At 39.1% G+C, this 21694-nt stretch overlaps 2 protein-coding genes, 1 long non-coding RNA gene and 1 pseudogene across 5 annotated transcripts in view; 2 read left to right on the top strand and 2 right to left on the bottom strand.

Annotated features, from left to right (window-relative positions):
* LOC127426646 (protein transport protein Sec31A-like) overlaps positions 1-11673 on the bottom strand; it is a 38292-nt gene extending 26619 nt beyond the window's left edge. The window contains exons 1-5 of one of the 2 annotated variants that reach the window (XM_051673583.1): positions 11614-11673; positions 11015-11107; positions 8903-9026; positions 3068-3263; positions 2880-2975 (exon numbers count right to left, since the gene is read on the bottom strand). In XM_051673583.1, coding sequence (XP_051529543.1) covers positions 2880-2975; positions 3068-3263; positions 8903-9026; positions 11015-11093 — 495 coding nt within the window. In that variant the 5' untranslated portion in view covers positions 11094-11107; positions 11614-11673. Of the gene's footprint in view, positions 1-2879; positions 2976-3067; positions 3264-8902; positions 9115-11014; positions 11108-11613 lie in introns of both variants that reach the window. The other variant, XM_051673584.1, reaches the window with a different exon arrangement.
* On the top strand, positions 11043-14750 carry LOC127426701 (uncharacterized). The gene is made up of 3 exons (XR_007894842.1): positions 11043-11186; positions 12619-13218; positions 14415-14750. It is a non-coding gene; the product is annotated as an uncharacterized LOC127426701 (long non-coding RNA).
* The window catches only part of LOC127426688 (NADH dehydrogenase [ubiquinone] 1 beta subcomplex subunit 8, mitochondrial-like), a 14526-nt pseudogene continuing 4977 nt past the window's right edge, over positions 12146-21694 (bottom strand).
* The window catches only part of LOC127426652 (rho GTPase-activating protein 44-like), a 61401-nt gene continuing 58846 nt past the window's right edge, over positions 19140-21694 (top strand). For both annotated transcript variants that reach the window (XM_051673597.1, XM_051673598.1), the window contains exon 1: positions 19140-19361. In XM_051673597.1, the coding sequence (XP_051529557.1) occupies positions 19309-19361 (53 nt within the window). In that variant the 5' untranslated portion in view covers positions 19140-19308. The remainder of the gene's footprint in view (positions 19362-21694) is intronic.

Here is a 21694-nt window from a genome sequence, read left to right as displayed (position 1 = left end):
GCTTGACAGTACAGCCCAACTGTGCGTATTGCCACCTAGTGGACTCTTCTATCTCAACAGTCAACAAAAAAAATCTGGCTGCATGCAGACACTGTGCGCGGACACTCCTGAGACGAAAATTATGTCACGCGGACTGTGCATAGACCATCGCGGAACACGGACGGGTGAAGTATACTTTGGGCTTTAGTGCATACAAAGTCGAATGATACCCAATTTTCGCATATTTAATTTTACATAAAATTATTTATTTTACAAAGGCATTGCCGTATCGTTACGAAATTTGGTATGTGCCATCAGGGCCATGCCCTGAAAGTACTCAAAAAGTTTCAGGACAGAGCCACCTAGTGGTCAAAATATATAATGAAATGCTTATAACTTTTGAGTAATTTGGGCTATTGTCATGAGACTTGTGTCGTTACCTTTCTTGGGTCATGTCGAGTACATTGATACCAAACTTGCCATGTTGGCCATACTTCCTATTCGCCATCCGCATAGGTCGTTTGTCCAATTTGCTCTGTATAATCTTGGGACACTCATGACAAAAATTTATGAAAAGCTTTTTGACAGACAAAACTGTTCTTGTGTAACGCATCAATGAATTTCATCGCAAGATGCCAATAAGGATCTGAGGCTGTATCTCAGCAACACTTTGGCGTATTGATATTAAACTTGGTGTGTGTCATTGCCACCACATCCTGACCGCAACCTACAAATTTGATGACAGCGCCACCTATTGGTCAAAAGTTATAAAGAATTTCATTGCAATATAAGCAATTCTACTTCTTTTTTTCCCATACGACTTTTATTAATCATAATTAGTGATGTCCAATCATACTTCCTTACTGTTGGTGTGCTTGGCCCCGTAACTGCTGCTTGCATTTTTCACTTTACTAACGAAAAATATGAATACAAGTTGACAGACAAAGTGTCTGCACTCTTGGAGCGCCGCTTGTCTGATCAGATTAGAGGACCAAAACGATCTGTTGTATGAAGTATCTGTAAAAGTTGAGGGCTAGAGAGAAATGTTAGTGAAGTGGTTAATGAAGACTACACTAAACCCAAACCAACCATCACAAACCAAAACCACACCAAAACCTCATACACCCACCCCACTCTCACCAGCAACTTCCTCTTACCTCACAGAGCTAAAGGAACAGAAAGACAAATACATTCACTTTTACATGAAATGAAGCTATGACAACACAAAAGCACATTTAAAACCCCCATAAAATCAAGTGGGTTTTAGTTCATGTCTGTTAGCTTTGAGGTCAATTTTATGCCCCCTAAAATTGGATGAAATGAACGTTTGGCAGATATACACCTTTAATATTTACAGTTTATTTCTTCTGGGAAATCAGTTTTATTTTCGTTAATGAAAACTAAATGAAAAAATTAAATAAAAAAAAACTAACATGGTTGGAAAAAATGAAACTAAACTTTTTCAAACTAAACTTTTTTTTTTTACTTTTTCAAAACTCCAAAACTAATTGAAATAAAATACAAAATAACCTCCAATGAATTAAAGTTGTAGGTTTTTTTTATGCACAGTATATTATAAAATATGAAACATTTACAATCCTCCTTAAGACATAAAATGCTACAAGATAGAGCTAACACAAGAATGCCCTGAAAAATTTAATGACTTTAAGCATATTCCAATTATATCAGTTAACACATTGGCAGCCATAAAATATTAAAATAAGAAAAAAAACATTCAATTTCATTACAAAATTCCATAAAATAGAATTGTGCAATGTTTAATTAAATTTAAAGGAGCAATATGTAATATATTTACTGTACCTAAGCATAAAATTATGATATGTTATCAGATATTTAGCAAACATGCTAAGTTGAAATACTAGCTTCTCTGAAAACAACACTACAGCCAGTATATTCTACTTTGAAATGTCCATTCCGGGCCAGAATTTCTGTGTGTGTTTTGGCCTGTGTGATTCCGCCCACTGCACATATCCCAATAGTATTTCGACACCCCGGGTTGCCAGATTTGAAACAAGTTAGCGGGCAAACACAGCATGCTGCAGACTGGGAAGAGAAATTGGCCCGGGATTTTACATAGAAACTGGCCCAAAAGTTGTTGAGTGGGGGGGGGGGGTTGTGTCACTGTCCTTTTCTGCATATTGCTGCCCCCTTCAGCATATCGTGGCACCGTTTTGTGGCCCGTTCTGCATAATGCGGCGGCTCATTTCAGCTTAGCCCCGGTTCTCCCAATGGCCAGTCCGCCCCTGATCGGCCCCAAAGTGCGTCGGCCCACCAGGAAAATGCCTGGTATGCCAGATTACCAATCCAGCCCTGGAAGTCAGCAATACATCTAGCTAACACTGACAGAGTCATAAAAAATCCACATGAGCTGGTTTATAATTTGCAAACTATAAAAACATTGCAAATGTATACATTAGCTGATCAACTTACAGCGTAAGGCTCATTGCTTGCCATTGTCAGTTTGCTCGTTCCTGTTGCGTGACCTCAACCTGGCAACCCGCGTGAGCTACGAGTCTGGGGAGGAGGGGGCGGGGGAGACAACTCTCTCCAATACTTTGAATTTGGACAGCAGTACTCATTTTAAACGCTCGATGTCAATGTTACATATTGTTCCTTTAATTAATAAAACATATATATATATATATATATATTGACATACACTAAATTTGACTAAGGATTACTCAATTAAATTTAAATGGAATTTTGTTATGAAATTGAAATGGTGTAAACCTTAAAAAAAATGTTTTTGAGTGTAAACTTAAAGTAGAAAACTAAACTAAATTTAAAAATGTATAATTACCCTGTGGGGAATTGGACCAAGAATATTGATGACATCCTTTATGAGGTCTTTAAAAGAAATGTTAAACATAAATTCCTACCTGTGATTTTGCTCCTGGGGTCATTGGATTACTAAAATTGTTCAAGTCCCAGATGTATATCTCAGAGTCATTCGCTCCTGAGGCGATGAGATTATTCTGACAGAAAGGGAAGCATGTTTATGTTTGCAAAATACAACATCACATGTAGATAAATCTGCTGAGAGCTAAAGCATCTCTTAATGCGTTACCTGGAAGCGGTTATAGTCGAGGGCGCGTACAGGACCGGTGTGTTTGTTGGACTGTCCGATGATGGCGTCCTCTTCCGCAGAGAGAATAGAGTCCGGACTGAAGACGGTCACGGTTCCGTTCTCGCTGCCTCCGATGAGACGCCCTGAAGAACCTTTAATGTCCATCTCAAACGCAACCCAGATCAGACTGTGAAATCTGCAAACACACACAGATACTGAATTAACCTGACAGAAGTACAAGTGGCAGAGAATGGGGTCCCATTACATACTTGTAGAGCAATAAAGAAGAAAGAACTATTAGATATGCTAGAGATCTAATGATACTGGATTTCACAGATACCGATAATCAATAAAATCTCATATGCAGTTTATGCGCAACCAAAATCCCAATAATAACCAGGGTAAAAAAATTAAGATTTGGTGCAAAACGTGGGACTTTTAACTAGAAACAAGACTGAAATACACCAGGGACGCCAATCCCACACCAACACGACGGAAACATTCCTTCAAAATCAATAAGAAACTGTACAATCAAAAAAGGATATATAAGCAAACGTTCATTAATGTCTACGCTTCATATGTGTCTTTTTCATAACACCGCATATTAATAATTGTGCATTAGTCCATAAAAAGTGACGGAGACTTTCTGTCACAATGCTCTACATACAAGTATTCACCAAATTAAGATTTTTATAGCCAATATATATATTATATATATATATATATACACACACAGTGGTGTGAAAAAGTGTTTGCCCCCTTCCTGATTTCTTATTTTTTTGCATGTTTGTCACACTTAAATGTTTCAGATCATCAAACAAGTTTAAATATTAGTCAAAGATAACACAAGTAAACACAAAATGCAGTTTTTAAATGAAGGTTGTTATTATTAAGGGAAAACTAAATCCAAACCTACATGGCCCTGTGTGAAAAAGTGATTGCCCCACCTGTTAAAACATAACTTAACTGTGGTTTATCACACCTGAGTTCAATTTCTCTAGCCACGCCCAGGCCTGATTACTGCCACACCTGTTCTCAATCAAGAAATCACTTAAATAGGACCTGCCTGACAAAGTGAAGTAGACCAAAAGATCTTCAAAAGCTAGACATCATGCTGAGATCCAAAGAAATTCAGGAACAAATGAGAAAGAAAGTAATTGAGATCTATCAGTCTGGAAAAGGCTATAAAGCCATTTCTAAAGCTTTGGGACTCCAGAGAACCACAGTGAGAGCCATTATCCACAAATGGCAAAAACATGGAACAGTGGTGAACCTTCCCAGGAGTGGCCGGCCGACCAAAATTACCCCAAGAGCGCAGCGACGACTCATCCAAGAGGTCACAAAAGACCCCACAACAACATCCAAAGAACTGCAGGCCTCACTTGCCTCAGTTAAGGTCAGTGTTCATGACTCCACCATAAGAAAGAGACTGGGCAAAAATGGCCTGCATGGCAGAGTTCCAAGACGAAAACCACTGCTGAGAAAAAGAACATTAAGGCTCGTCTCATTTTTGCCAGAAAACATCTTGATGATCCCCAAGACTTTTGGGAAAATACTCTGTGGACTGACGAGACAAAAGTTGAACTTTTTGGAAGGTGTGTGTCCCATTACATCTGGAGTAAAAGTAACACCGCATTTCAGAAAAAGAACATCATACCAACAGTAAAATATGGTGGTGGTAGTGTGATGGTCTGGGGCTGTTTTGCTGCTTCAGGAACTGGAAGACTTGCTGTGATAAATGGAACCATGAATTCTGCTGTCTACCAAAAAATCCTGAAGGAGAATGTCCGGCCATCTGTTCGTGACCTCAAGCTGAAGCGAACTTGGGTTCTGCAGCAGGACAATGATCCAAAACACACCAGCAAGTCCACCTCTGAATGGCTGAAGAAAAACAAAATGAAGACTTTGGAGTGGCCTAGTCAAAGTCCTGACCTGAATCCTATTGAGATGCTGTGGCATGACCTTCAAAAGGCAGTTCATGCTCGAAAACCCTCCAATGTGTCTGAATTACAACAATTCTGCAAAGATGAGTGGGCCAAAATTCCTCCACAGCGCTGTAAAAGACTCATTGCAAGTTATCGCAAACGCTTGATTGCAGTTGTTGCTGCTAAGGGTGGCCCAACCAGTTATTAGGTTTAGGGGGCAATCACTTTTTCACACAGGGCCATGTAGGTTTGGATTTTGTTTTCCCTTAATAATAACAATCTTCATTTAAAAACTGCATTTTGTGTTTACTTGTGTTATCTTTGACTAATATTTAAACTTGTTTGATGATCTGAAACATTTAAGTGTGATTAAGTGCAAAAAAAATAAAAAAATCAGGAAGGGGGCAAACACTTTTTCACACCACTGTATGTATATATATATATATATATATATATATTCAGATTGAGGGTTTTGTAAATCTATTTTTCTTCACCAGATGGCATTTTTTACTGTTTTGTTTTTCACAAGAGATGCAGTTGGAAATGCTATGTACTTTACATATACACTCAAATATACACTATATTGCCAAAAGTATTCGCTCACCCATCCAAATAATTGAATTCAGGTGTTTCAATCACTTCCATGGCCACAGGTGTATAAAATGAAGCACCTAGGCATGCAGACTGCTTCTACAAACATTTGTGAAAGAATGGGCCGCTCTCAGGAGCTCAGTGAATTCCAGCGTGGTACTGTGATAGGATGCCACCTGTGCAACAAGTCCAGTCGTGAAATTTCCTCGCTACTAAATATTCCAGTCAACTGTCAGTGGTATTATAACAAAGTGGAATTGATTGGGAATGACAGCAACTCAGCCACGAAGTGGTAGGCCACGTAAAATGACAGAGTGGGGTCAGCGGATGCTGAGGCGCATAGTGCGCAGAGGTCGCCAACTTTCTGCAGAGTCAATCGCTACAGACCTCCAAAGTGCATGTGGCCTTCAGATTAGCTCAAGAACAGTGCGTAGAGAGCTTCATGGAATGGGTTTCCATGGCCGAGCAGCTGCATCCAAGCCATACGTCACCAAGTGCAATGCAAAGCGTCGGATGCAGTGGTGTAAAGCACGCCGCCACTGGACTCTAGAGCAGTGGAGACGCGTTCTCTGGAGTGACGAATCACGCTTCTCCATCTGGCAATCTGATGAACGAGTCTGGGTTTGGCGGTTGCCAGCAGAACGGTACTTGTCTGACTGCATTGTGCCAACTGTGAAATTTGGTGGAGGGGGGATTATGGTGTGGGGTTGTTTTTCAGGAGCTGGGCTTGGACCCTTAGTTCCAGTGAAAGGAACTCTGAATGCTTCAGCATACCAAGAGATTTTGGACAATTCCATGCTCCCAACTTTGTGGGAACAGTTTGGGGATGGCCCCTTCCTGTTCCAACATGACTGCGCACCAGTGCACAAAGCAAGGTCCATAAAGACATGGATGAGCGAGTTTGGTGTGGAAGAACTTGACTGGCCTGCACAGAGTCCTGACCTCAACCCGATAGAGCACCTTTGGGATGAATTAGAGCGAAGACTGCGAGCCAGGCCTTCTCGTCCAACATCAGTGTCTGACCTCACAAATGCGCTTCTGGAAGAATGGTCAAAAATTCCCATAAACACACTCCTAAACCTTGTGGAAAGCCTTCCCAGAAGAGTTGAAGCTGTTATAGCTGCAAAGGGTGGGCCGACGTCATATTAAACCCTATGGATTAAGAATGGGATGTCACTTAAGTTCATATGTGTCTAAAGGCAGATGAGCGAATACTTTTGGCAATATAGTATATTTTAGCCTATTTTTTTTAGATTTACGCATTTCAATTTAATAACAAAATTCCATCAAATTTAATTGCTTAATCTCTGAAAATATTAAATGTTTTTTTAAATTCCATCCATTTTTCTTCTCATGGACACTTGATTATCTAATCAAAATGACAAAATATGCATTGAAGTGAGGATAAAAATATAGATGAAGTGTTGCAAACTATCCTCATTAATTTCTCATACAATGTAACAAATAAAATTAACCTAAGGGGAAAAAACCTTGGCATCGTGACAAAATGTTACAATTTAAAAATGTATCTTGTACAGACATTCTTTTATGAATGACACATACCACAGGTGTCAGAAACATGTTCACATGACACATTCAGTGCGGGTGTCTGACACATTCTACGCAGTAAAACACCTGTCGTTAAACCAGTGTTTCTGGGATTGAATTGCTGCTGGGTGAAAGGTCAATTACACATAAATTTGCATTTTAAGGAATTAAGGATAAATAAACCCTTGTAAATCCATTATCGTATGTCAAAACTGAGTGCACTGTAAAATATGTCTGTAATTTCAATGGTAAAAAAATATACAAATGTTACGGTAAAAAAACACTTATTGGTTAACGGTAGTCATCTTAAAATACGTGGTAAAAACGCATCATATATTTAACGAGACAATGCATTTTACGGTAAAATATTGTAAAAAAAAAAATCTGAATTTTGATGTAAAAAGTGATTTTACCATATAAAGGTACACATTTATATTATGTTTAACAAGAGAATACTTCTACTTTTTACAGTAAACTAATATTATTATTATTTATTTATTTATTTTTATTGCCATGTCAGCATCTCTGGCTATTTTCATGGCAAGATCAAGGTAGTTTTAAAAGGTAATATACACAATATAAACTCGTCCCTTTTTCAGGACACTGTATTTTAAAGATAATTTTCTAAAAATCCAAATATCTTTAAAGATCTTTATCGTAAAGGGTTTAAACAATGTTTTCCATGCTTGTTCAATGAACCATAAACAATTAATGATCATGCACCTGTGGAACGGTCATTAAGACACTAACAGCTTACAGACGGTAAGCAATTAAGGTCACAGTTATAAAAACTTAGGACACTAAAGAGAGCTTTCTACTGACTCTGAAAAACACCAAAAGAAAGATGCCCAGGGTCCCTGCGTGAACGTGCCTTAGGCATCCTGCATGGAGGCATGAGGACTGCAGATGTGGCCAGGGCAATAAATTACAATGTCCGTACTGTGAGACAGGAAGGACAGCTGATCGTCCTCGCCTGCACAGGATCGGTACATCTGAATATCACACCTGCGGGACAGGTACAGGATGGCAACAACAACTGCCCGAGTTACACCAGGAATGCACAATCCCTCCATCAGTGCTCAGACTGTCCGCAATAGGCTGAGAGAGGCTGGACTGAGGCCTGTTGTAAGGCAGGTCCTAACCAGACATCACCGGCAACAACGTCACCTACGGGCACAAACCCACCTTCGCTGGACCAGACAGGATTAGCAAAAAGTGCTCTTCACTGACGAGTCGCGGTTTTGTCTCACCAGAGGTGATGGTCGGACTCGCGTTTATCGTAGAAGGAATGAGCGTTACACCGAGGCCTGTACTCTGGAGCGGGATCGTTTTCGAGGTGGAGGGTCCGTCATGATCTGGGTCGCTGTGTCACAGCATCATCGGACAATCGGCCGGCAATCTCAACGCTGTGCATTACAGGGAAGACATCCTCCTCCCTCATGTGGTACCCTTCCTGCAGACTCATCCTGGCATGACCCTCCATGTTATGTGTATTATTTTACGTAGTTTAGAAAATGTTTATTGCATTATTTTAGTGTCACATGTGTGACCCTGATGCTGTTTTGTGCATATGTGTATTACTCATTGCTCTTTGAAGGGTCACTCTTGATTAACTTTAAGTCATTATGTGGCCTTTTGTAGTTACTATGGGGATTATCAATACATTTTAAAGTGAAAAGCAGACGTTTAAAGTTCCAGAAGGTTAGTATATCAAGTTGATATCACTTAATAACATACAGTAGTGTTCCTCACCTGTATGAGAATATCTCACCTGTTGGATGTGGGAAGAGTTCCTCTGAGCTTCATGTCCATGGATGTATCAGCAAAATTCATCTCAAAGATCTCCAGAGCAGAGCTGGTGTTGAAAGAGGCATCCAGCTGCTGTGCTGCAGTACCTGCAGATATGAGATGGTGAAGAAGACAGAAGACGACGTTCCGGTTCCGGTGTTCCGCTGCCTGCTTTCCATTTGGTAACCGTTAGAACTAAATTACAGAATGGTTAGTATTGTTCTTTTTCTAAAATGTCATTACTCTGTGCTAAGGTTGGGTGATATACCAGTTACAGTGATACCAGATCACTCAAGGAAAGAGAGAGACCTGGTCTGCAAAAGCAAGCTCAAAATAAGGGACTCGCCTCAACCAAAATAAGTGAAAATAAACCATTCGATTATTTTCCCATGTGGGGGAATTATAAGCATGGATATCATAACTTCAGTGAAGACTTGGAAGCAACTGAGAAATGTACTTCTTAACCTTGATATTGTTCCTTGTATCGGTATTAACCATGCATGTATATAACTGTATATAGCTGTCTAAAAGTTCTTCAGCATGTCACAGAAGGCTTAATCCACAACGTGCATTAAGGCAAAGAAATGAAGGATGCAGCAGTTTCCTTTGGAATCAAAAGCACATGCTTATCATGTTCAAATAAAAAGAGAGAGAAGCCTCATTTTTGGGGCAAAAGGAACTGGTGAAATTCCGAAAACTTACTGCGATAAACCATTTAGACTTTGGGTTTATGAAGAAAAATTATCAGAACAAAATTTACTAAATTTATACATAACGTTTCACTCCTGAACAATTGAAAGGGAGACTAAAATTAATTTTCATTCTGTTTGCATAAAGGTAAATGTTATTCTACTAGACATTCAACCATAACACAGACACGTGTTTGTTTTTCTATCATAGTGGTGATTCCCATTGACTTCTGCTGTTTATGAACTGAGCTAATTATATTTTCTATCCCCTAACCCTCACAGGAACCTCTTGATTTTTACATGTTCATAAAACATAATTTAGTATGTTTGAGACCGTTTGCTGCTCCTCAAAATGTTAGCGATTTCATGTATTACTATCCTTGTGAAGGCATTTGGTCTCATACAAATGTAGGTAAAACCTGAAACGCGCGCGCACATGCACACACACACTCTCACTCACTCACTCACACACACACAGACAGACACACTCACTCACACTCACACACACACACACAGACACTCTCACTCACTCACACACACACACACACACAGACACTCTCACTCACACAGACACTCTCACTCACTCTCACACACACACACACACACAAGACACTCTCACTCACTCACACACACAGACAGACACTCTCGCTCACACACACTCTCACTCACTCACACACACACAGACAGACACTCCCATTCACTAACACACACAGACACTCTCACTCACTCACACACACACTCTCACTCACAAACACTCACTCACACACACACAGACACTCTCACTCACTCACACACACACAGATACTCACTCACTCACTCACACACACACACACACACACACACACACACACACACACTCTCACTCTCACACACACAGACACTCACACACACGCTCTCTCACTCACTCACTCACTCACTCACTCACACACAGACAGACAGACACTCTCATTCACTAACACACACACTCTCACTCACAAACACTCACTCACACACAGACACTCTCACTCACTCACAGACACACTACTCACTCACTCACACACACACACACACACACAGAGACACTCTCACTCACTCACACAGACACTCTCACTCACTCACACACACAGACACTCTCACTCACTCACTCACACACACACACTCACTCACACACACACTCTCACTCACTCACACACACGGACAGACACTCTCACTCACTCACACACACACACGGACAGACACTCACTCACTCACACTCTCACTCACAAACACAGACACTCTCACTCATTCACACACACTGTCACTCACACACACACAGACACTCTCACTCACTCACTCACTCACTCACACACACACACACAGACACTCTCTCTCACTCACTCACTCACTCACTCACACACACACACACACACACACACACACACACACACCTAAGGCCAGGTACGCAGGATGATGTCTCGCAGGACTCCATGCTTGAGTCGCTGTCCTGAGGATCTCCTTCACCCTCATCTTCCTCCAAACTCCTGAACAGACCATGAAATACATACAGAACATGTCAACAAACACACAGACGTTCACATGACAATTCTTCTACAGTACCAGGTATCCAATACTTTATTTCAGATGTTAGATCGACCTAAAGCCCCTAATATGATCTACATATCTTTAAAAGGAGACAAAAGATCAACTATTATCGCAGACATCTTACTGCAACAGAAGTACTAGCCTAACTGAAACACAGCATATCATGTAGTCTAAAACTATTAACCTCTCTCACGGGCCTCATAAGCATTCCTTATGTGTTATAAATGTCCTTTATAGCTTCACAGAGCAGCAGTGAATGTTTACAATCACAGTTTATTTATTTCCTGATGAGAAGCAGTTAGCATTAGGATTAGCCTGCTGCTCTCTACCTGCGCTTTACACACAAAACCCACTGAACACACCATAAAAATACACACAATAACATCAAAAACTCGAGTTTATGCTCAAAACACTAAATAACATGCATTGTTGTTTGTACACTTACGTTTGTTTGTGAACAGAGTTCAGCGCCGCTTACATCCCTCAAGGGAAATGTAGTCCAGTACGGCGGCTGAAGAGCAGCGGTATTTACGTAACGCCAAATTCGCAAGCGCTCAAGGAGTATTGATTTCTGTCGTGCAGATATTTGTATTAGTTAGCAAAATTAATAAATAAATAAAAATAGCCACCAATATCTCTATTACATTGAATTAAAACATATATAGAATACATTTAATGTAATAAAATATTTTTTAACTGTCGTTTCCCTGACAGAATTCACTGCATTTATACTTAGACAATGACTGATAAAATGTCCACATAATCTATTGTTTTTCTTCATCTTTATCCAAATGCAAACCCTGCCCATTTGGATTTTATAATGATGAATCTTTTAATACCAACAAGAAATGATATTGCTTTTTATTCAGTAGATGTAAAAGTCTTGTAAGGAATGAGAAACTCAACGATAACATTTAGGTTCATCTTTATTAGAGACACATATATACACAAGTTATAGAGCAGAGAGGTTTATAACATTAGATTTCATAATGTTTGACAGGTTCAGGTTCTTTCTCGGGGTCTCCTCCTTTTTCCAAATACAGGTTGTTGTAGGGATATTATTTAGGTGCCTGGTGAGAGACAGAGACAGTAGTTAAGACTAGACAATATCATTATGATTACAACATTTTAGCGGAACCTACAATAGAATTTCAGTAAACACTACATTAGAATGTGAAACATTCAGAACTTGAAGTCAAAATGAAATAGTGTTCACAACTGATCTGGAACAAGACAAAAATGTAATGTAAATGCAAACATGTGGGTTGGAACTTGTTTTTATCCATAAATAATTGACTTTTTTGGACATTCAGACAGTGCAACCCATTGAACGGACTATGCGTCTATCACTCTCGGCCTCATTTAATATTGCAAAAAATGTAATATGAATTGTAGCTAAAGGTCTAGGACTATGGTCTCTTGTTGAATATTTTTCCTGCACTCACCACAGGTTGATAGGCAGGAAACACCTCGCCTAGACCAAACATCAGCATCATAACGCCTAAGAACCCCAGCAGATGTTTACACATCGTCCTCCAGTCCACAGGGCTCGGAGACATGTCCACCCTGTTCCTGATGAACATGTCAAAGTCCCAGTGGATCTACAATACCAACATGAAACATCACATCATGACACACCCACCAGGAGCAATACATGCAACCCTTATCAGTGAATAGACTACAGTGTTGTGAGTCTTCTCTTACAGGCTCTCCTCAGTTTCTCCTCAGATCAGGATGGTCCCACTGATACCATGGGTCTCTTTCATGCTGTGATCTGTTTGGCAACATGGGGTAGTCACCATACCTGAAAAACAACAATGCAAACAAAAAGTTAGAACCCTCAACTGCAGGTGTTTTTCAGGGTCTTAAATTCACTCAGAAACTGCAGTCTGAGAGACACACCCCCTGCCATCATCAGGATACAGCTGGTAATCTTCCAGAGTCATGTTGTATTTCTTGGCTGCTGCTGCTCTCTCCTCTGGGGTTTTGGGGTACGGGCCAGGCAGCATGCCCTGTGAAACACCAGAGGCTGCAACACAACACACAAACGGTAATTATGAATACATTTCTTTAGATACACGCTTCACATCACAAACTTTCATCATAACATTTGAGCAATGAGCTTTCCAGACTGTGGTCACATTGCAAGCAGGCTCATTTTCATGCAAGCTCCATCATTTAATTGTAAATTGGTTTTTATTAAAAAATGTGTACATTGAAAAACAACCATTTAAAACAACAGACAGCTTGATACAGCTATTGAGACAGAAAAAGGTCCTACAATATTGCACATTAAAATGATAGAAAACACAAAAATATGTCAATTGATCTTTATTGCATGAAAATTGAGCGCTAATAACAGTTTTGTTTTTCTCTTAAATATGTAATAAAAACCAATTTACAACTAAATGAAGGGGTTTGCATGAAAATGGGCTTGCTTACAATGTGAGTAGGGTTGCCACCCGTCCTGTAAATTACAGGATTGTCCCGTATTTAAGCTGATCAGATGGCGTCACGGTGAAATTGTCCCAGATCACTAATTTAAAATAAGTTGGAAAATTTGCCAATGCTGGGTAAGGGACCATCCGGAAAGTCCACAAATGTTGCTAAGACTGTGTATTTTTTTTATTTTTTATATATAAATGTTCAATAAGATCAAACAGTATATGAATACATTCACTGAGTCATAAAGACAAGTACAGGTGAAGGAAAAAAAAAATAAATAAATAAAATTATTTAAAAAAATACGTATAAACCAACCAAAATGCATACATAAATAAGATAAAGACAAATAATAGAAAAAAATACAAATAAATATATTTTGAACATTTAAAAGATTAAATTATATATATATATAAGTCATGGGTCAGGAAAGTTCTAATTTTAGCATATAAGGAAGGATATACAATTTTTATTAATAACGCATATTAATTTTACAACTTCAAAAGTGGCAACCCTAAATGTGTCCACAGTCTGGAAAGATCATTGCTCAAATATTATCATGAAAGTTTGTGTTGTGAAGTGCTTATCTAAAGAAATGAATAAACACGAAGCATTATATATTAAATGAATAAATGAACATTATAGGAGATTAGCGCACTGGCCTTGACATGAAGGTTATTAAACTATTTATCCAATAACCTTTCCGTTCCGACTATGTATTCACATTAAAAGATAGCATAAATGTATGATAGCACACCTGCTCTTGTTCCAATGATAATTTGAGAGATTGTGTTTTTGCGTTAGAAAGAACTCGAGTCAACAGACCCGCTCTGACCGCCGCCATACTGCCTCACTGAAACAAGCGCGCATGCGCAGAGTGCTGTCAATCAATCAACACAGAGGACACGCCCCAATTACACTGCAGCAACACACCTGAAAAAGCAATAACCTACCGAGATGCTCCAAACCATATATAGACTGTGTTTATTATGTGCACTGTGTAGTTTGTTTATAATATTTCTCTTCAAAAGTCCTGTATTGCTGAATTATTTGTGATACTTCACCCTCAAACCAATAATAAAATATATATTTGAGTATGTTACCTGCATTTCAAATGGATTTAATTGCTTGTGTATTTTTAGTGGCAGCACTGACAAATTTTCTTGAATATTTGTAAATGTGGCGAACGCTTCAGAACTGAATAAGAGACACTGTTGAACATTTTTCTGTCTGTCAATTTTTACATATTACACAAACAAACAATAGTTAGATCGATCTATCTATCTATCTATCTATCTATCTATCTATCTGTCTGTCTGTCTGTCTGTGTTTTTCTGTCTGTCTCTGTGTCTGTCTCTGTGTCTGTCTGTCTGTCTGTCTACCTATCTATCTATCTATCTATCTGTCTATCTGTCTGTCTCTCTGTCTGTGTTTTTCTGTCTGTCTCTGTGTCTGTCTATCTATCTCTCTGTCTGTCTATCTGTCTATCTATCTGCCTGTCTGTCTGTCTGTCTATCTGTGTCTATCTATCTATCTATCTATCTATCTATCTGTCTGTCTGTCTGTTTTTCTGTCTGTCTGTCTGTCTATCTATCTATCTATCTATCTATCTGTCTGTCTGACTGTTTCTGTCTGTCTGTGTCTGTCTATCTATCTATCTATCTATCTATCTATCTGTCTGTCTGTGTTTTTCTGTCTGTCTGTGTCTGTCTGTCTGTGTTTTTCTGTCTGTCTGTCTATCTATCTATCTATGTTTTTTTGTCTATCTGTCTGTCTGTGTTTTTCTGTCTGTCTGTTTCTGTCTATCTATCTATCTATCTGTCTATCTATCTATTTGTCTGTCTGTCTGTCTGTGTTTTTCTGTCTGTCTCTGTGTCTGTCTATCTATCTGTCTGTCTATCTATCTATCTATCTGTCTATCTGTCTGTCTGTCTGTCTGTCTGTGTTTTTCTGTCTATCTATCTGTCTGTCTATCTATCTATCTATCTATCTATCTATCTATCTGTCTGTCTGTCTGTCTGTCTGTCTATCTATCTCTCTGTCTGTCTATCTGTCTGTCTATCTATCTGCCTGCCTGTCTGTCTATCTATCTATCTGCCCGCCTGTCTGTCTGTCTGTCTGTCTATGTTTTGCTGTCTGTCTGTGTCTATCTATCTATCTATCTATCTATCTATCTATCTATCTATCTATCTATCTGTCTGTCTGTCTGTGTTTTTCTGTCTGTCTGTGTCTGTCTGTCTGTCTGTCTGTCTATCTATCTATCTATGTTTTTCTGTCTATCTGTCTGTCTGTTTTTCTGTCTGTCTGTGTCTGTCTATCTATCTGTCTATCTATCTATCTATTTGTCTGTCTGTCTGTGTTTTTCTGTCTGTCTCTGTGTCTGTCTATCTATCTGTCTGTCTATCTATCTGTCTATCTATCTATCTGTCTGTCTGTCTGTCTGTGTTTTTCTGTCTGTCTCTGTGTCTGTCTATCTATCTGTCTATCTATCTATCTATCTATCTATCTATCTATCTGTCTGTCTGTCTGTCTATCTATCTCTCTGTCTGTCTATCTGTCTATCTATCTGCCTGCCTGTCTGTCTATCTATCTATCTATCTGCCCGCCTGTCTGTCTGTCTGTGTGTCTCTCTGTCTGTCTGTCTGTCTGTTTTGCTGTCTGTCTGTATCTATCTATCTATCTATCTATCTATCTATCTATCTATCTATCTATCTATCTATCTGCCCGCCTGTCTGTCTGTCTGTGTGTCTCTCTGTCTGTCTGTCTGTCTGTCTGTTTTTCTATCTATCTATCTATCTATCTATCTATCTATCTGTCTGTCTGTCTGTTTCTGTCTGTCTGTGTCTGTCTATCTGTCTATCTGTCTATCTATCTATCTATCTATCTATTTGTCTGTCTGTCTGTGTTTTTCTGTCTGTCTGTCTGTCTGTCTATCTATCTATCTATGTTTTTCTGTCTGTCTGTCTGTTTTTCTGTCTGTCTGTTTCTGTCTATCTATCTATCTATCTGTCTATCTATCTATTTGTCTGTCTGTCTGTGTTTTTCTGTCTGTCTGTGTCTGTCTGTCTGTCTGTCTATCTATCTACAGTGCATCCGGAAAGTATTCACAGCGCTTCACTTTTTCCACATTTGGTTATGTTACAGCCTTATTCCAAAATGGATTAAATTCATTATTTTCCTCAAAATTCTACAAACAATACCCCATAATGACAACGTGAAAGAAGTTTGTTTGAAATCTTTGCAAATTTATTAAAAATAAAAAACGAAAAAAAATCACATGTACGTAAGTATTCACAGCCTTTGCCATGACACTCAAAATTGAGCTCCTGTTTCCACTGATCATCCTTGAGATGTTTCTACAACTTGATTGAAGCCCACCTGTGGTAAATTCAGTTGATTGGACATGATTTGGAAAGGCACACACCTGTCTATATAAGGTCCCACAGTTAACAGTGCATGTCAGAGCACAAACCAAGCCATGAAGTCCAAGGAATTGTCTGTAGACCTCCGAGACAGGATTGTATCGGGGCACAGATCTGGGGAAGGGTACAGAAACATTTCTGCAGCATTGAAGGTCCCCATGAGCACAGTGGCCTCCATCATCCGTAAATGGAAGAAGTTTGGAACCACCAGGACTCTTTCTAGAGCTGGCCGCCTGGCCAAACTGAGTGATCGGGGGAGAAGGCCCTTAGTCAGGGAGGTGACCAAGAACCCGATGGTCACTCTGACAGAGCTCCAGCATTTCTCTGTGGAGAGAGGATAACCTTCCAGAAGAACAACCATCTCTGCAGCACTCCACCAATCAGGCCTGTATGGTAGAGTGGCCAGACGGAAGCCACTCCTCAGTAAAAGGCACATGACAGCCCGCCTGGAGTTTGACAAAAGGCACCTGAAGAACTCTCAGACCATGAGAAACAAAGATTGAACTCTTTGGCCTGAATGGCAAGCGTCATGTCTGGAGGAAACCAGGCACCGCTCATCACCTGGCCAATACCATCCCTACAGTGAAGCATGGTGGTGGCAGCATCATGCTGTGGGGATGTTTTTCAGCAGCAGGAACTGGGAGACTAGTCAGGATCGAGGGAAAGATGAATGCAGCAATGTACAGAGACATCCTTGATGAAAACCTGCTCCAGAGCGCTCTGGATCTCAGACTGGGGTGAAGGTTCATCTTCCAACAGGACAACAACCCTAAGCACACAGCCAAGATAACAAAGGAGTGGCTCCGGGACAACTCTGGGAATGTCCTTGAGTGGCCCAGCTAGAGCCCAGACTTGAACCCGATTGAACATCTCTGGAGAGATCTGAAAATGGCTGTGCGCCGACGCTCCCCATCCATCCTGATGGATCTTGAGAGGTCCTGCAAAGAAGAATGGGAGAAACTGCCCAAAAATAGGTGTGCCAAGCTTGTAGCATCATACTCAAAAAGACTTGAGGCTGTAATTGGTGCCAAAGGTGCTTCAACAAAGTATTGAGAGGCTGTGAATATTTATGTACATGTGATTTATTTTTTTTCGTTTTTATTTTTTTTTAAATAAATTTGCAAAGATTTCAAAAACTCACGTTGTCATTATGGGGTATTGTTTGTAGAATTGAGGAAAATAATGAATTTAATCCATTTTGGAATAAGGCTGTAACATAACAAAATGTGGAAAAAGTGAAGCGCTGTGAATACTTTCTGGATGCACTGTATCTGTTTTTCTGTCTATTTAAAGAAATAGATAAAATTTGATAAATTAAAAACTGAATCAGAAAGAAATGTTATTCATGAGCTTAAGAAACTGTATACTGTAATATGAGATGTTTCAACTAAGACTGCAAATCTGGGTGAAATTATTTTTTATGAATGAAGTATTACCGGTGTGGAAAAACAACATGTTCAGCTGCACTGTTATAACTTGAAAAATAGAGAAACGTTTCAATGTCAGTGATGGTATTAAATCACCATTTATAAAGGGAGAACATTTTAAAATAAAGAATGACAAAATATGCATTTAGGTTATGCAGCAATTGCCTTGCATGTTTATTGTGATTTTTTTTTTTTAAATAAATTTGATCAAGGAAGCAAACTCTGTTAGTAAAAGTTTGGGCTTAATTCTTCTTCTGTAAAGTTTTCATACTCAAGTTATGTAACTTAAAAAAAAAATTAAAAAAAAACCAAATAATACCTCTGTTAAGCCATTCATGCATGAACAAAGATTTGTTTCGGATTAAAATATTGTAATTGATCTCTTTGTGGGAAGAAACATTGTGCATAAATCCCAATTTCCAAGCAAGCAAAGCTTGTTAGTGAAATTTAGAGAGCTTCACTGGGTATGAAACTGCATTTTAAAAGATGATCCAAACCTCACATTTTATTAAAAATGGAGTTTGGAATAAAGTACCAAGCTGAGTCACTGTTCTTAGATAATCAATCCAGATATAACGTCAGAGTGTGTATATGAACTCCATTTCCCATGAAGCTGTGCGGCTCATTGGCGTGACGTCAGCAGCGCTCAGCGTTCACCGGAGCATCCCGCTTCTCACAGCGACGAATCATGATTTCTGCCGATTTCATTATCTATAGGTGATGGTTTCACACCGAAGGGGAGTTATTGAGTATGTCCCGTGCTGTGGAATATTTCCTGACGGTTGTCTTGTAAGTAAGGAATGTCTGCTGGTTTTCATTCATCGGGATTCGCGCACAAACTGAAGGAAGATGAAGAAGCAATTCAACCGAATGCGACAGCTCGCCAACCAGACAGTGGGCAGGTAAATACACCTTCATCTGTCACATTCACCTCTTATAATCAACTAAATATACTGCAATCAGCGATGAATCGAGATGTCAGATATTTACGAACAGCTTCAGGTCCTATAGTTGTATATTCGTATATGTAAATAAGAAAACGTGATGCTTAATATTACAGCTACACACACGGTCGGTTACTATGTAGTGTTTAAGCGTTCAGTTTGTTAAATGTGATTGCATTATTGGGTGTTCATGATTTTATGGTGACACGCATGTGTGGGTCGGTCCTGATGTTGGGCCTCACGCGCATCCTTCACCTGTTCTGACCCCAAACACATCAACACTCATACTGATCCACACCAATAAACCATACACATATCATTACAGATTGATGCCATTTCTTTAATAACATTTAATAATGTTTCTATAGTCTATAATAATAGTAATAATAAAGTATCTGTCTGTCTGTCTGTCTGTCTATCTCTGTGTCTATCTATCGTTCTATCTATCTGTCTGTCTGTCTCTGTGTCTGTCTATCTATCTATCTATTTATCTATTGTTCTGTCTGTCTGTCTATCTATCTATCTGTCGTACTGTCTATCTGTCTATCTGTCTGTCTGTCTGTCGTTCTGTCTGTCTGTCTATCTATCTATTTATCTATTGTTCTGTCTGTCTGTCTATCTGTCTGTCTATCTATCTATCTATCTATCGTACTGTCTATCTATCTGTCTGTCTGTCTGTCTGTCTGTCGTTCTGTCTGTCTGTCTATCTATCTATCTATCTATCTATCTGTCGTACTGTCTATCTATCTGTATCTATCTGTCTGTCTGTCTGTCGTTCTGTCTATCTATCTATCTATCGTACTGTCTATCTATCTGTCTGTCTGTCTGTCTATCTATCTGTCTCTCTGTCTGTCTGTCGTTCTGTCTGTCTGTCTATCTATCTATCTATTTATCTTTTGTTCTGTCTGTCTGTTATTCTGTCTGTCTGTCTGTCATCTGTCTATCTATCTATCTTTCTGTCTGTCTATCTATCTATCGTTCTGTCTGTCTGTCATCTATCTGTCTATCTATCTATCTATCTATCTGTCTGTCTGTCTGTCTATCGATCTATTGTTCTGTCTGTCTGTCTATCTATCTATCTATCTATCTATCGTTCTATTGTTCTATCTATCTTTCTGTCTGTCTATCTATCTATCGTTCTGTCTGTCTGTCATCTATCTGTCTGTATGTCTGTCTATCTATCTATCTATCTATCTATCTATCTATCTATCTATCTATCTATCTGTCTGTTGTTCTATCTATCTATCATTCTGGCTGTCTGTCTGTCTATCTATCATTTGTCTGTCTATCTATCGTTCTGTCTGTCTGTCTGTGTGTCTGTCTATCTGTCTGCATGTCTGTGTGTCTTTGTTTGTCTGTCTGTCTGTGTATCTGTCTGCGTGTCTCTTTGTCTGTCTGTCTGTCTGTCTGTCTATCCTTCTGTTTGTCATCTATCTATTTTTCTATCTGTCTGCGTGTCTCTTTGTCTGTCTGTATGTCTGCCTGCCTGCTTGCCTGTCTGTCTGTCTGTCTGTCTGTCTGTCTATCTGTCTATCATTCTGTTTGTCATTTATCTATCGTTCTATGTATCTGTCTGTCTGTCTGTCTATTTTTTTCTATCTGTCTGTGTGTCTCTCTGTCTGTCTGTCAGATATAGTATATAAAAGATATCGTTTTGTCTGTGGTTTAAAAGTGTAGAATGGCTAGAAAAAATATATTTGTTGAAATAAATTATATAAATCTAGAAATCAAAGATTTAGGAAGAATGAAATTGTATGTAATTTGACTTGTATGTGTGCTCACTTTGGGAACAAAAATTGGAGTGAATATTTTAATATTTTTATATATGTAAATATTATGGACGTTAATTAAGGCTTTGAGAAAGGTGGGCCTTGCTTGACATTTCTTTCTTTATGAATAGGTGAATAAATGCAAATTAAAATTAATTTATATTCCAGTGGTTTTATTCTGATGGGGGAATGAAACTGACTGTTGGTCTTGGTTACTACGGCAACAGGAAGTGATGCTTTTGTGTCATTAATTCAGTTTTGAATGAGGCGATGAATTGAAAAGACTCCCTGGAGTCAGTGACTATTGACTGAGATGAGTGACTCTTTCATGTACTGAATTACATTTACATTGTTGTTGATAGCAGATACTTTTAACAAATATACTATACCTGTTAAAATTGGTTCACATGGCAGAGAAAATACCTGGATAGGTCAGAGGGAGCTCCAGAGAGATGGAGAAGAGAGATGTAACTCTGCAGTAGGTTCTCTTCACCCAGAGTAGTTCTGGTAACGTTTTACCCA

Source organism: Myxocyprinus asiaticus, chromosome 36 (assembly GCF_019703515.2).
Source record: "Myxocyprinus asiaticus isolate MX2 ecotype Aquarium Trade chromosome 36, UBuf_Myxa_2, whole genome shotgun sequence".
NCBI lineage: Eukaryota > Metazoa > Chordata > Actinopteri > Cypriniformes > Catostomidae > Myxocyprinus > Myxocyprinus asiaticus.
The sequence above is the reverse complement of the archived record's forward strand: the minus strand, read 5'-3'. Positions and strand labels throughout refer to the sequence as shown.